The sequence below is a fragment of the Hippoglossus stenolepis genome, chromosome 7 (assembly GCF_022539355.2).
Source record: "Hippoglossus stenolepis isolate QCI-W04-F060 chromosome 7, HSTE1.2, whole genome shotgun sequence".
Lineage (NCBI taxonomy): Eukaryota > Metazoa > Chordata > Actinopteri > Pleuronectiformes > Pleuronectidae > Hippoglossus > Hippoglossus stenolepis.
The window spans coordinates 7,429,371-7,442,383 of record NC_061489.1 but is presented as its reverse complement, the minus strand read 5'-3'; the positions used below and the strand labels follow the sequence as shown (position 1 = coordinate 7,442,383).

The following is a 13,013-nucleotide window of genomic DNA, read 5'->3' as shown; positions in this document are numbered from 1 at the left end:
GTGGTTAAAAATTAGTAGACATTGCTGTCAGTGTTTTCCTTCATCAATGAGACCATTTATCCTTTCATCTCCGTCCTGGTATTCACTCAGGAGGATCTTTATTCTTGACCCCATTTGAAAAACATGTGTACAAGTTCATCTGAAATGTCCTTAAGTTAATTTAACTTGTTACATATCCTGGCTAATGGTTTTAAATCAGTCCTGCAGTGCTTGACATATATTCCTACATTAGTTTGTAATTCTTCTGTTTCTCTGGTCATCACATTTCTCCTCACTGCCGTTATCTTTGCTCAGAAACTTCTCATTAGTTCAGATGGTTGTGGGTGTGTGAGTTATCTTAGCACCACCAGTTATTTCTTTTGTCATCATTTCAAGCGCAAAACTATTCTATGTTCATGATAAAACTTAAGCAATACAAAAGTTAACTTTTGGTTTAAACGGCTCAAACCAAAAAAACGGCTGTTGAAGATCATGAAATCTCAAATTAAATGCCACATGTCTAATTAGTTTCCCAAAAAGCCACTAATCAAAGAGCCTTCGCTCTGCCTCCGTGCCTCTGTCTCATTTACAATAACAAGATAAATTTCTTCCGACCCATCAAACATTAGCAATGGTTATTGCTGCCATTGGTGTATCACATGTTTGTGAAAGTGGAGGACAGCAGTGGAGGACAGCAGCGGAGAGCAGACGGAGAGGGAGGAAAATAGGAGGCGTGGGGGAGAGTCAGCAAGATGGATAACTCTGACAAACAGTGTGACCCCCAGATATAAGTAGGGAGCAAAACGTGCGAGGATATAAGCATACATTTGCACAAAGAGTGGGCAGCTTGAATGTGCCCGAACAAATCGTACACTGTTTGCAAGGCTCCTGTGTGGAGTTTTCACAGATGTAAGGTTATTTATTCATGAACTTGAAAAAAATCCGTATACGAATTTGCCGTCACTCACATCCTGACATGACAGGAGCCGGCGTGCTCAGAGCAGGTCAGTGTTTAAGGCGGCTTTTTATTCCCTTCTCCTCATCGGTGCATGTGTGATTCATCTGCACCAACCAGACACTACAAATGCACTGAAGCTGGAACATCTGCAGGATTATCTGACTGCAGAATGAATACTTTCAATCTGTTAACTTACATTTGAAACCATAAGCCAAAATACAATGCGTTTCAATGGATTTCTTTTCATCTGTGTCATGTGGAAATCTAAAATTCCCTGTTTCTGTAAAGGATCACAGTGTTGATGACGTTTGCTGTGATGAATGTTTTGAATTTGTGAGATGATTCTACCCTAGTTTTTAATCAGACTGCTTCAGGTTAAACTCTGTGAGAAGCTGCTTTGATGCAGGCGACAACATGCTGTGAATAATGACGAGTTGGACTTTTATTTAGAGCAAACCATTTCTGAGTCAACTCAAGTCTGTGCCATCTGTGTATTTTTTTTTTTCAGTGACAACACTTACATGCACAAAAATGTGAGTGAAAAACAAAATGACACTCAAATCTCAATAAGATTATAATCCTCTTAGTGCTAGTTATGCATATGTTATGTCAATACCTCATGTGGAGTATTGAGATTACACTGGCTGTAACAGACATCTGTCAGACACCTAAATGTTATACCTTCAGATCCAAAAGTGGCTAATGCTGTGCTACTAAAAGGTATACAGCTCACATTACACTTGAAAGTGGGGGGCCACTGTCAGACCGTCAGCCCTCCGTTGATGCGCATGCAATGTAATGCTAGTCGGCTAGTGCCGCTGTACTTGTATATTTTTATACAATCTTTATTCAATCAAAAAGTCAACCAAATTATATTTGTATAGCCTATATCCACAAATCACTATTTGCCTAATAGGGCTTAACAAGGTTCGACATCCGCTGCCCTTAACCCTTGTATAGAGTGAGGAAAAACTACCAAATGTTAGCTCAATAGCAAAGTAAGGAATGTCTTAGATTTTTCTCTCTTCTGTTCTGTTGTTAGGACGTGTGTGATGCTTTTAAAAAGGCAGTAATTTAGATATCCTTGCTGATGTTAGAGCTAGCCTTGGTTAACAAGGCTATCGTTATTCAATAGCCACTGTAGCCAGTCTGACTAAACCATAGCTGAAATTTAAAGCTTAACAACCAATTCATACATATATTATGTTTGGTGCTCAACAAGTTTGATTCAGCTAACATGAAGCGACATAAGCATTCATTTGGAGTCCATAATCTGGTTATAATATGTCCAAAATGTACTTTTAGCTCTGTTTTGGTCTCCACCAACTCCCAAAGGACATATCTCTCCATTTAGCTGCTGAATCCTCCAATATGCCCACAAGCTACTATTTAACTTTGTTTGTCTGATTGGTGCTGGGAATGTTTATTATTTAGTTTGCGGGACAAAAAACAACAACCAATGACCTCAATCACTTCATAGAGCAGAAAGGAACAGAAGAGTCAGGTCAGAATTCTATGTGGGTACGAACCCTTTCACATTACAGCCTACCTAGCCCATCGTTAATAGAATAAGAAGGCTGAATGGTGCATTCAGCCTGGTTAAAGTGATTGAGTAAAGCAGGGAACTGTGCTATGAAGCAGAAACTGGTTATCGGGGTAACTACAGGGTAAATTCAGGGATTACGGTCCTCAGAAGCTGATTCACTTTTTATCGGTGTAAATCACTATGGTAACTTATACTGAACAGCTAACCTGCTCCAGAGCAGGTTAAATTGGTAATAAGAGATAAGCCAGTGTAAAACCAGCGCCCACTGACCATTCAATTCCTTTGTAACATGACATCACCGTTCTTAGAGGATCCCGTGGAGTATAAGGGTCTTCAGAGACCGTAAAATCCTTTCGACTACTCCTAACCTTGTACCTTCTTTATAAAATATATAGATCCTCATCAGAGTGAATGATCTACCTCTGACAACTGCTGGAGTCGAACATAACCAGCCTGACACGTAGGAGCAATGTGCTCACAGTACCACAGATTGTCTGCACCACTCTACGTTTCTTTGCTTGTGGGAGTTACTTATATTGATGGACTATGTGTGTTAGCAGCGGGATAACCAGACACAGTTTTATTCTTTAATCCTTTCCTTTAAGTAGGTTTATTCTATGAAGTTAAATATATATTTGAAATGGGTATTAGATAGTTAACAGATTTACCTTGTGATGACCCCAGTTCAGTTCGGCAGGTTTGGTCAATGTCAATTTTATTTATATAGCACATTTAAAACACCTTGGTTGACCAAAGTGCTTCACAAAGTAAGTTTTGTTAGTGAAGAAAAGATTCACATCTCGTGGCCCCGAGTTATTTATCTTGTTCCCACGCGTTATGTCATTGATGTGTGCATGAAAAGAAAACAGACACTGATACTATTAGCACTCTGGAAACAGCAGAGCATAATGATGAGACTCCCTGTAAGCAAAGGTCCTTGTTAGCTGGGCTTTTAACTACTGAGAGTGGACACAGGAATTTGCAACCCACCTTTCTCATAGTTGGGCGTGCTGTCTTTAAGCAGGCAGCTGAGCTGGTGGCCATTGAGATGCAGAAAGCGCAGCTGGTCTCTGAGTGAGGTTTCTTCGAGGACACCTGGGATGACGCGGCCCACGCTGTTTTGAGATATGGGCAGGCCGAGCCCCAGGGCCAGGGTCGGGGTCAGGTCAACCTGCTCGACCACTTCGGGCTTCTCCATTCCCACTGACATGATGACAACAACACACAAGGAAAGCAGTAAGTGTGCCTGCAATACATGATGTTTTTTTTTAATGGCACATGGATTAACTGCATTTTATTATATATTCTTGGAGGTTTATTTGTTCAGAAAACAACACAGCAAAAACAGGGGTCACTGAAAGTACAAGCTATCAGGTTCCTCATCTATTTCCAAGAGTGTACCACTTTCTGTGTGCTTGAGGATTATAAAATAAGCTGCAGTTTCAAACACAGAAAATGGAAAAGCTTTCAAAAAACAAACCAAATGTTGAGTCTCAATTGTGTAACTATCAACCAATCAATCAATCAGTAATAGCTGCAAAAACAACAATTTATTTTTAAGAACAAAAGTCACATTTTATTTCTTCAAACCTTAAAGCAATTCACAGACAAAAACTATTTACATGATGGACACGAGGAAATGGCTCAATTTCCATCGAGTGTTCTGTGGAGGATTTCCGCGTTCACTCAATAAGAGCTTGTCTAAAAGCATTTCACAGCACTCAAGATAAATTAGGAAAAGGAGGTACTTCTCCTGAAGTCACATCACTGACAGTAAAATATCCCACGCCCCTCTGTTATTTGGAAGTCAGTGTATTTTTATGTAGATTACATTTTAGTTGGACACCACTCTAGTCACAGCAGCTGCAGAATCTCATTGCCGCTGCTATCGTTTTCCCCTCAGGACAGTCAAACTGCGGTCACAGAAAATGGAGAGGGAGTGTGGAGGAACGTCAACAACCTTAATCCACAAATGACTTATTTTATGTATTAAGACAGAGTGCATTAGTGGCATCCAATTTGTTGATCAGGGTAATATCTAGAACGGCTGAATCTGAACCTGAATGCACCAGCAATAAGCCTCATAATTACTTGTCTATTAATGGCTGTACATATGACAAATAGGGTGGTCACAACATGTAGAACCAATGAAACAAAAAGAAAAAAAACTAATGAAAAGAAACTATCAGGACTTTGCTTGTCCTCTGCTGAAACTTCCTGTCAGGAGCTTCTCAGAATACAAACAGAGAGTGGGAGCAATTTGGGGTAGGAGCCACAATGTGCATGTTATGAGCTCTTATGGAAAAAGGACACAACGAAATAACGGAAATTAAGCATTTCAAATTAAAAGGACACAGATTTGTAACCAGACAAGGACTTTGCTTCATCAAGCTCACAGTTTTCCAGATAAGGCCATAAATCTAACAAGGAGATCAGGCTTGTTTAAATGTGTGCAGTGACTGTCTATTGTTTAAGTTATGGTTTTAGTTGCAGCAAATATGCTAATGAGTGAGACTTTTGGGGAAAACAGTTTTTTGTCAAACACATTATTTTTTCATGATGTTGTCATTTGATCCCAACAAAGAAGTCAAGAAGAACTAATCTGCTAAGCAGACCATGATGGACCACATATCTGTATTGTTACCCCCAATCAGTGTGTACTGTACTATTTGGGTATGACCATGGGAGGGTTGCACAACAGAGCGACTCACATTCTGGCAGAACAGATGTATCATAACTCCCTGAAAGGTTACACACACTGAATGCTGATTCACAAATGAGAAAACTGCAGCTGAGCACAATGCCACATGCACTATAGCTCACTAATATTATCTCTACCATACCACAGTTACAGCCATGTTTAAATTCCTAAAACCTCAAATATACAAAGTAACACGTTTTCTCGGCTTAAATATGCCTCTGTATGAACGCTGTCACAATAACAACATTTGCAGTTATGTGAACATTTGTTATGAAGAAAGAAATGTGTGTATGGGCACTGTAGCTCTGTTCATTAATATCTCTCTCGCATCAGGAGGCTGATATTTTGTCTATCAATGTATTAAAACATTGTTGCATCAGTTACTGATGTTGTTGCACTACTGTTGCTGAGGGTTTTGAGGCTGGGAATTCATCACCTTACCCATTCTCTGTTATTGTTATTAAATGATTTTGACTGTAATACAGGAAAACACAAGGATAGTGAAAGAGGTACACAGAGACCATGTGGCTTCTTGTGGCTGCGCTGTTTGATTAAAGTGGTATAGGTTCAAAAGATCAGCTCCGGTACGGAGCCGGTAATGAACTCTGATCCTATGCAGACGTTCTTTATTTCTTAAAAATAACATTTTCTACTGATAAGACCACTGATTGATACATTAAATAGATCACATCCCCATGTCATCACACAGTATAGCAGTTGTCAGACATGACGTGCAGGTAAACGCAGTTTGCCTTCCACACATGCACAACGGGAGGTTCTCTGCTCAGACGTTTTCACAACAGCAACATATCCTCCGCATTATTCAGGCGAGATGTGAAGCAGCCAGGTGCGGCAGACAGGCAGGAAGTGACGTATTAACTCCAGTGCGAAAATCAAGTTATTTTCTTGACAACACTCAGACACTGGCGTCAGCTCTTATCACCTCAAACTCTCTTGACATCTCTGTCTGTGTCTTCTACGTGTATGACACCACTTTTACCCCAGGAGATTTTTCTTGTCTTTTTGTTATTTTCATTTTTGCATCTCTCACGCATAAGAAGGGTTATAACCCCCACCTGCTGTCATGTGTTGTTATACATTTTGTTTGAATAAAGGTGTTCATAAAGGCTCCTTAAAAAGTGAATTCCTCATTTACTTTCTTATTTTTGTTGAGTGTGGCTTTATTCATGAATATTTGATGTTATAGAAAAACCTGAACCACATGGACCAGCCTTCACTCCCCACGTGGATCAATGAGCCTCTGGCGCCCATGACCCACAACCTGTCCCTCCTTGGATCACTTTATGTAGATACTGACCAATGCACACTGGGGAGATGCTCTGACTCAGTTGTCTAGCCACCACATTCTGGCCTTTGTCAAATTCACTCTGATCCTTACACTTGCCCATTTTTCTTGCTTCCAACACATCAGCTTCAAGAACTGACTGTTCACTTGCCTCTGAATGTAGCCCACCCCTTGGCAGGTGTCATTGTAACAAGATAATGTTTTTCACTTCACCTGTCAGTGGTTTTAACATTGTGGCTGCTGTATTTCGTTTGAAGAGAACACAGAGTTTGGCATTTACTTCGAAACCTCTTCGGTAGAATTTGATAGGAAAAAAAATCTAAGGTAGACAAAATCATTCAAGCTGTTGGCACCACAGGAGGTGCAGAGTGCCAGCAAAAGCCTGAATTCTGTAGCAACAACTCAACTGCAAAAGATTAATTAACATGAATGATCTATAAATAACAAATCTGTGCAAGAAAAGATCTCGAAAATAGACTTAGCTGAGAAAGAAGCAATTATCAAGATCACACTTTCCGACTCATCCACATTCATCACTGCTCCTGAGCTTCTGTTTGATCTCATTTGAGGTGGCACTGTTCCTCACAGTAAAATTAATGCAAAATTATGTATCAGCATAATTTACTTACAGATTCTATTCACATGTTTAGTTCACTTGATTCAGAAAAAATAAATTATTATTTCATGAATAACCACAGAATGGTTTATTAATTTGTAGGATAGACCCAGCATTTCATATAGAATTCATTCAATCTATGGTGGTAGCAGTGGTGCACGTGCACATGCACAAACATCGCTCTCGCATGCAACACATTTTGAGCGACAGGTACACAGACAAGTGTGGAAGACAAGTTCTCACGAGCGAGAGAACTGTGTAGCACGCCACCTGCAGGTAATCGCAAAACTGAAACTCAAAGTAAGAGGTCTAAATGTCTGCGTGAATGGTAACAACTTTAAAGTTGATAGCACAAGTGAGCACGCTGCAAATAGCGCTACACACAGCTATACAATGCAGTAAGGGATCAAAACACGAGGTTGGAAACATTTTGAATGAAATGAAATCAAATTGTATTTGTATAGCCTATATTCACATATCACTATTTGCCTCATTGGGCTTAACAATCTGTACAAGGTGTGACATCATCTGTGCTAAACCCTTGACTAGGGTAAGGAAAATATACCCCAAAAAAGACAGTGTATTGAGAGGTGTATAAATGTTCAAAGCATTCATGCAGTTATGAGAGGTGTCAACATTTTTTGGTTAATTTTGAAACTGTGGCAGGACAAATTAGAATATAATGGACCTTCCAGGCTAGATAATTAATGCAAAACACTGGTGGACCACTAGATATAGTCTCTATGAGATGATCAAAATCTTAAAAACACAACTATTTTATTCATATGTCGGTAAGTTGACAGGTAGCAACTGTAAAGTCATGTGTAAAATGTTGACTGCAACCAAACAGAATCTCTTTGATTCCAAGAAAAATCTCCTGTCTGCTTCTTTGGCCAAACAAAAAACACAGTACCTTTTCTTTTGAAGGCCGGACTTATGAGCACCAGGGGTGTGTTGATTTCTGGCTCTGAGGACCCTCCGTGGCTGCCGGTCTCCGACATGCCGTGGTCCCCACACAGCACCAGCAGGTAGGGCAGAGATCCCTCTGCTTCCTGAGTGAACAAACACCAAGGTTAATGGCCTGCCACTGGATGTGCTGATATGAGAGGACAAACTTTCAGGTTTTAAGACGTGGGCAACAGCTGCTTCCTGTGGCTGCAACAAAAATAAAAACAAAATACATCCAGTTTAGAGGAACAGAGCAAGAGCACCAAACGATGTAATAGCAGCAAATTGAATGGTATTAAATTATTACTTTTGAAAGGGAAGTATTGGCAAATGCTTACTGGCACAGTTTCAGTCTATCTCCGGAATGAAAAAAAAAAGACAGTACAGAAAGCAAACAAACAGAGGATGGCTGATTTGTTGAGAATGACAGACTTTGATCAAGCTTGATATCTCCCCTAAGTGATTCCCTTTCAAAAAGACTTGTGGAACACTCCCATTGACTGTGAATCTGACGGGGATGCCCGATGAATCACAGCAGTAGGGGCTGATTTAAAAAACACGACTACAGATGTTATAAAAACAAAAGCCAAATCCTGGCGAATGTTACAAAACTGTCAGTAGACTCCTTAGGTCCAGTGTCCAGATTGAACTGTATCCCATCAAGCTGAGAATAATAAACAACCTGAAAGAGAGATAAGAAGAAAACAATGATTTCTGAATGAGTGAGACTAATTTAGCTTTTGGGTTTGAAAGACAAGTCTGACAAAATGTTAATTTCACTTAGGATGACTTTGTCCACACAGACTCACAGCAAAGTACAGTGTCGGCATGAATGTTTCGTTTGTTGTTGGAGCTGGAGCTGGAGCTGGAGCTGGAGCGTACATATTTGCATACTCTTTTGATTCAGATAGAGCGTGACATGAAAACGTGATGAATGCTTTCAGCTAATACTGCAGGTTAGGGACATTGTGCTCACCTGACACATCTTCTATGTGTTACTCACTCGGCACACATGAAGCAAAAGACAACACTCTGTCCTAGATTTTACCACTTGAATGTACGGACCTGGACACAAAGGACTAAAAACACCTCAAGATCCGTACAAAACTTCACTGAGCGCCACGCTGAGCCAGCCTCTTTTCTGTCTAGGACAAGTCAGAGTGAACTCCTGTTCCTCAGGATGAAAGCACCATGCAGGACTCTGGTGGGAATGTTTTCACACTTCATAAGAAACCATTTTTTTCAACCCAATACACAAGGTGTCACGCTGAATCAGGTAGTAGCTCATGATCACTTAGCTGAAAGCTCATGATTATTTAGCTGAAAGTAAGAGGTTGAAAGCAATTGGTTTGATAAGTGGAAAGGACACATATAGTTCATACCTCCGCCAAGACCCCAGTCCTCTATTGAGATGCACCAAATTTCACGCACTCATAGATATCACGCACCCTAAAAATGTCAATTTTTTTCCATCAAGATCCAAATATTATTGCCTGGGGAAAAAGGGGAAAATTTTGAAAAAAGAATCCCGGAGTCAACCCCTGATACAGATCTGCACCAAAATTTGTTGGTTTCTTCCCTGATCCATACCACCAACAAAAAATGGACAGGGGTGAACATAAAACCTCCTTGGCAGAGGTAATTAACAACTTAAACTGTTGGCTATAAGTAATAAATAAACAACAAAAAGAGTTGGCTCAAATTATTGGAAAAAACATCTGAAGTAAACAGCTAAAAGTAAAGGATTTATTTTTTTATGACTATATTTAATTTTTGTGTCGTGCACAGACTGCCATACTCTCATAGGATTTCAAGACAGCAAGAGATACAGTTTCAGTGTTCCATCACAAAATAAAGTATTGTTTTACATCTCAAGCCTTAAAGAAGATATTCTCCCTTTTAGATAGCCAAGCTAGGCAAATAGAAGCAGCTACAAAAAGTTCCCTTCCTGAAGCATAAGAAAGTTTTTCATTATCGAGCCAGAAGAAATTAACAGAAATAAAAGGACATTTTACTAACAAGTTCACCCCTTATGTCCAATAGAACAAGAAATTAATCTCATTCTCAATTTCACTGAGCACACACAACAAAGTCTGTCCTCCTCTGGAGAAGCATTAAACCTGCCTGTCTCTGAATGGAGCTGTGCACATAACGATCTTTGTCTTTTATGTAAAATGTACTTCACATAAGGTTCGACTGTAGCTCTCCTTCATGAGACAATATGTTCAATAAACAGATCATCTTTCTTTGTACATGAGAAACATTGTGCTCATAATATCCTGAATATCGCAAAGCAACCTAGTCTGAAAAATAAATGACATATTAGGGCTAGGCAATAAAACAATATTAATAATTATCTCAGTCTAATTTACCAACTAGGGTTCAATATTTATCCATCCATTTAATGCTTATGCATTGTGCAAACACAGTGAGGAGGTATAACATATAATTGATCAACCTCAGATTTGTAACATGTTTTGCTGTTTATCAAATATTTGTCATTCTTTGCCCATTATGAGTTTAAAACCACAACTTTCTCATAATTTGACTTTCATCATGATAACTATCAATATCGACAGATATGAAAATTTTCTAATATGGTATTTGGTCTCATGCATCCCTATGACATATCATTCAAATGGAAGGACTTCAACTCACTGGCCCAAGGATGGCCAAGTAAAGTGTCCCAGTTCAATACCTATTTTATAAATCTCTGATCAGACGTCCTCACAAGGTTATACCATAGCCGAAGCATTTGTCTGATGTCTGGATGGTCCTATCCCATATCTGTACTAACAGCCAAAACTGAAATAGATTTACTGACTCCCGAAACAGATTGAATAGCTCTGTAAGTCGGTCAAACATCCCATTTTTGGCATTAAAAGTGGTAGAAGATTGGAACTTAAAGCTAAATGAACCTCAACATTAACAATTCAATTGTGTGAAAACATTATTGTAATTAGAAGGGCACTCGGACGACACGTACCCCTGCCAAGGTTGCTTGGCCACTTCATCAGCATATTGCATATAAATGTATTGAGATCATATACATGCAGATCATTAACCAGATCCACAACAAGAGCCCATTCAGACCTGCGTGGTATTAACATCCGTCCTCCTGACTGATCCAATCATGAGAGTCTCCACTAAGTTCAGGTCTGAATAAACCCAAATGTGTCTCCAATCTGTCCTGAGATCTGATCACTCAGACCATATCTGGAGGTGATCTAGGATACATGACAGTGAGTGGGTTCCTCCTTAGTCCATATCCCACCCTTTAATCAAGTTTCCCCCAAAATTGGTTCAGAAGTTTATGTGTAATCCTGCTAACAGACAAACAGCAATGAAAATATAACCTCAAGAACACTTCCATATAAACAATGCATTATAATCCATTCAAGAGAACAAGTTTGAAACCTAGATGGGTCCAATTTACAGGTATTTCTGACAGCTCATCTGATGAGTGTGTGAGGATACATCAGGAAAAAAAGACAAGGAACTGCTGCGGTGAATTTTAAACTGAATGGACAAAATCCAGGTTTCTGTCAGAGCGGAAAAAGAAAGAATGGAAAAAGGAAAATGGAACAGGGATTTAACGGTCTTAACATTTGCACTAGTGAATCACCATTTCATTTATCTCCCTTGTGAAATGCGTGGCACAGATTACACACTTACTCTACAGGTTGGGTTTAGGATGTTTTGCACTTCAAACAGCGCAAGCAACAGCCCGACCTTAAAATTTGAAAAATCCAAAGAGAAAATTGAGGCCATGTCCTCTCCATTAACAGAGGTCTGACAGAGATCTTTATAACCAGGAGATTCCACTTTCCAATCATGTTTTAATGGAGAGTGGGCAGGCGGAGCAATTCTCTGCCCCAAATAGCTCGCAGAAATATGCTACTCACATCACATTACAAAGAAAACTTTGAGGGCTGCCCTTTCAATGCTACCCCATTTTTCTCCTCTGAGGAAGGGACCATCATATTTTTCGTACGTAAGGATGCAGCTGCGGACAACAGCCACCTAACACGTGCAGTCAAACACCCTGAAAGGAGATTACACCACAGCATTCACTAATGTGACTGAAAAAAGACTTTCAAACACATTTCATTGAAAGTGCTCACTGGGAGCATGTTGTGGTTGCCATGACCCACAACATGCAGATATCGCCACGAGCCTGGCGAGACAGAATTCAACCAGACTGAATTAACAACTTTGAGGGACATGGTGAAATGTTGAGTCATTTCCGTAAACACCCTCAAATGTATCGCTTGCAAAAATAGGAAAACTTAACTAGGATATGTGCAATTATCTTATGGTCTCTCACAAAACCACAGCCACATGAAACCACGAGAAAGAGGAGGGCGGCTGTACGCTTGTTTGAACATGACATGACAATCTAAATACACGCTATACACAAGTGAATGACAGTGAGACAACACCTATTAACAACACATGTGGCGCGAAAACATAATGCATGCACAGCTGTCAGACCACACAGAGAAAACAAGGCCATGAAACCTGCAGTGATCCGAGACAAAAAGAAAGATACAGTAAGAGAAAAGGCTTAACAGTTTATTAAATCTGTGTGGCTGCTGCAAGAGATAACATCATAACTGCTGGAGACACAACACAAATTACCCCTGTAATTAAAAGACCATCCAAAACAAGGAGGATAACAAAATAAATCTGATGGAATCACATTTAATTATTAACTATACATATTAGCATACTCGACTACAACCCTGGAAACTCTTAAGATGATAACGATACTATTGGAACATTGTACTGTAAGTGGAATGTGAGAGAAACAGATGTCGACGAGCCAGAGTTAAACGGAGCAGCAGCTGAGATGCCGAGAGCAAATTAGTCCAATTAACTTGATTTGAAAAGTAGAAGCAAAGCCAGTCTTCAAATCGAGTGAGTATATAACTAATAGGTTAAAGCTCTAATCCTCAG

At 39.7% G+C, this 13,013-nt stretch overlaps 1 protein-coding gene across 1 annotated transcript in view; it reads right to left on the bottom strand.

Moving 5' to 3' along the window:
• Positions 1-13,013, bottom strand: part of pigg (phosphatidylinositol glycan anchor biosynthesis class G) — a 69,091-nt gene that overhangs the window by 44,703 nt on the left and 11,375 nt on the right. Inside the window, exons 5-6 of the mRNA XM_035161536.2 lie at positions 8,020-8,158; positions 3,474-3,686 (exon numbers count right to left, since the gene is read on the bottom strand). Coding sequence (XP_035017427.1) covers positions 3,474-3,686; positions 8,020-8,158 — 352 coding nt within the window. The remainder of the gene's footprint in view (positions 1-3,473; positions 3,687-8,019; positions 8,159-13,013) is intronic.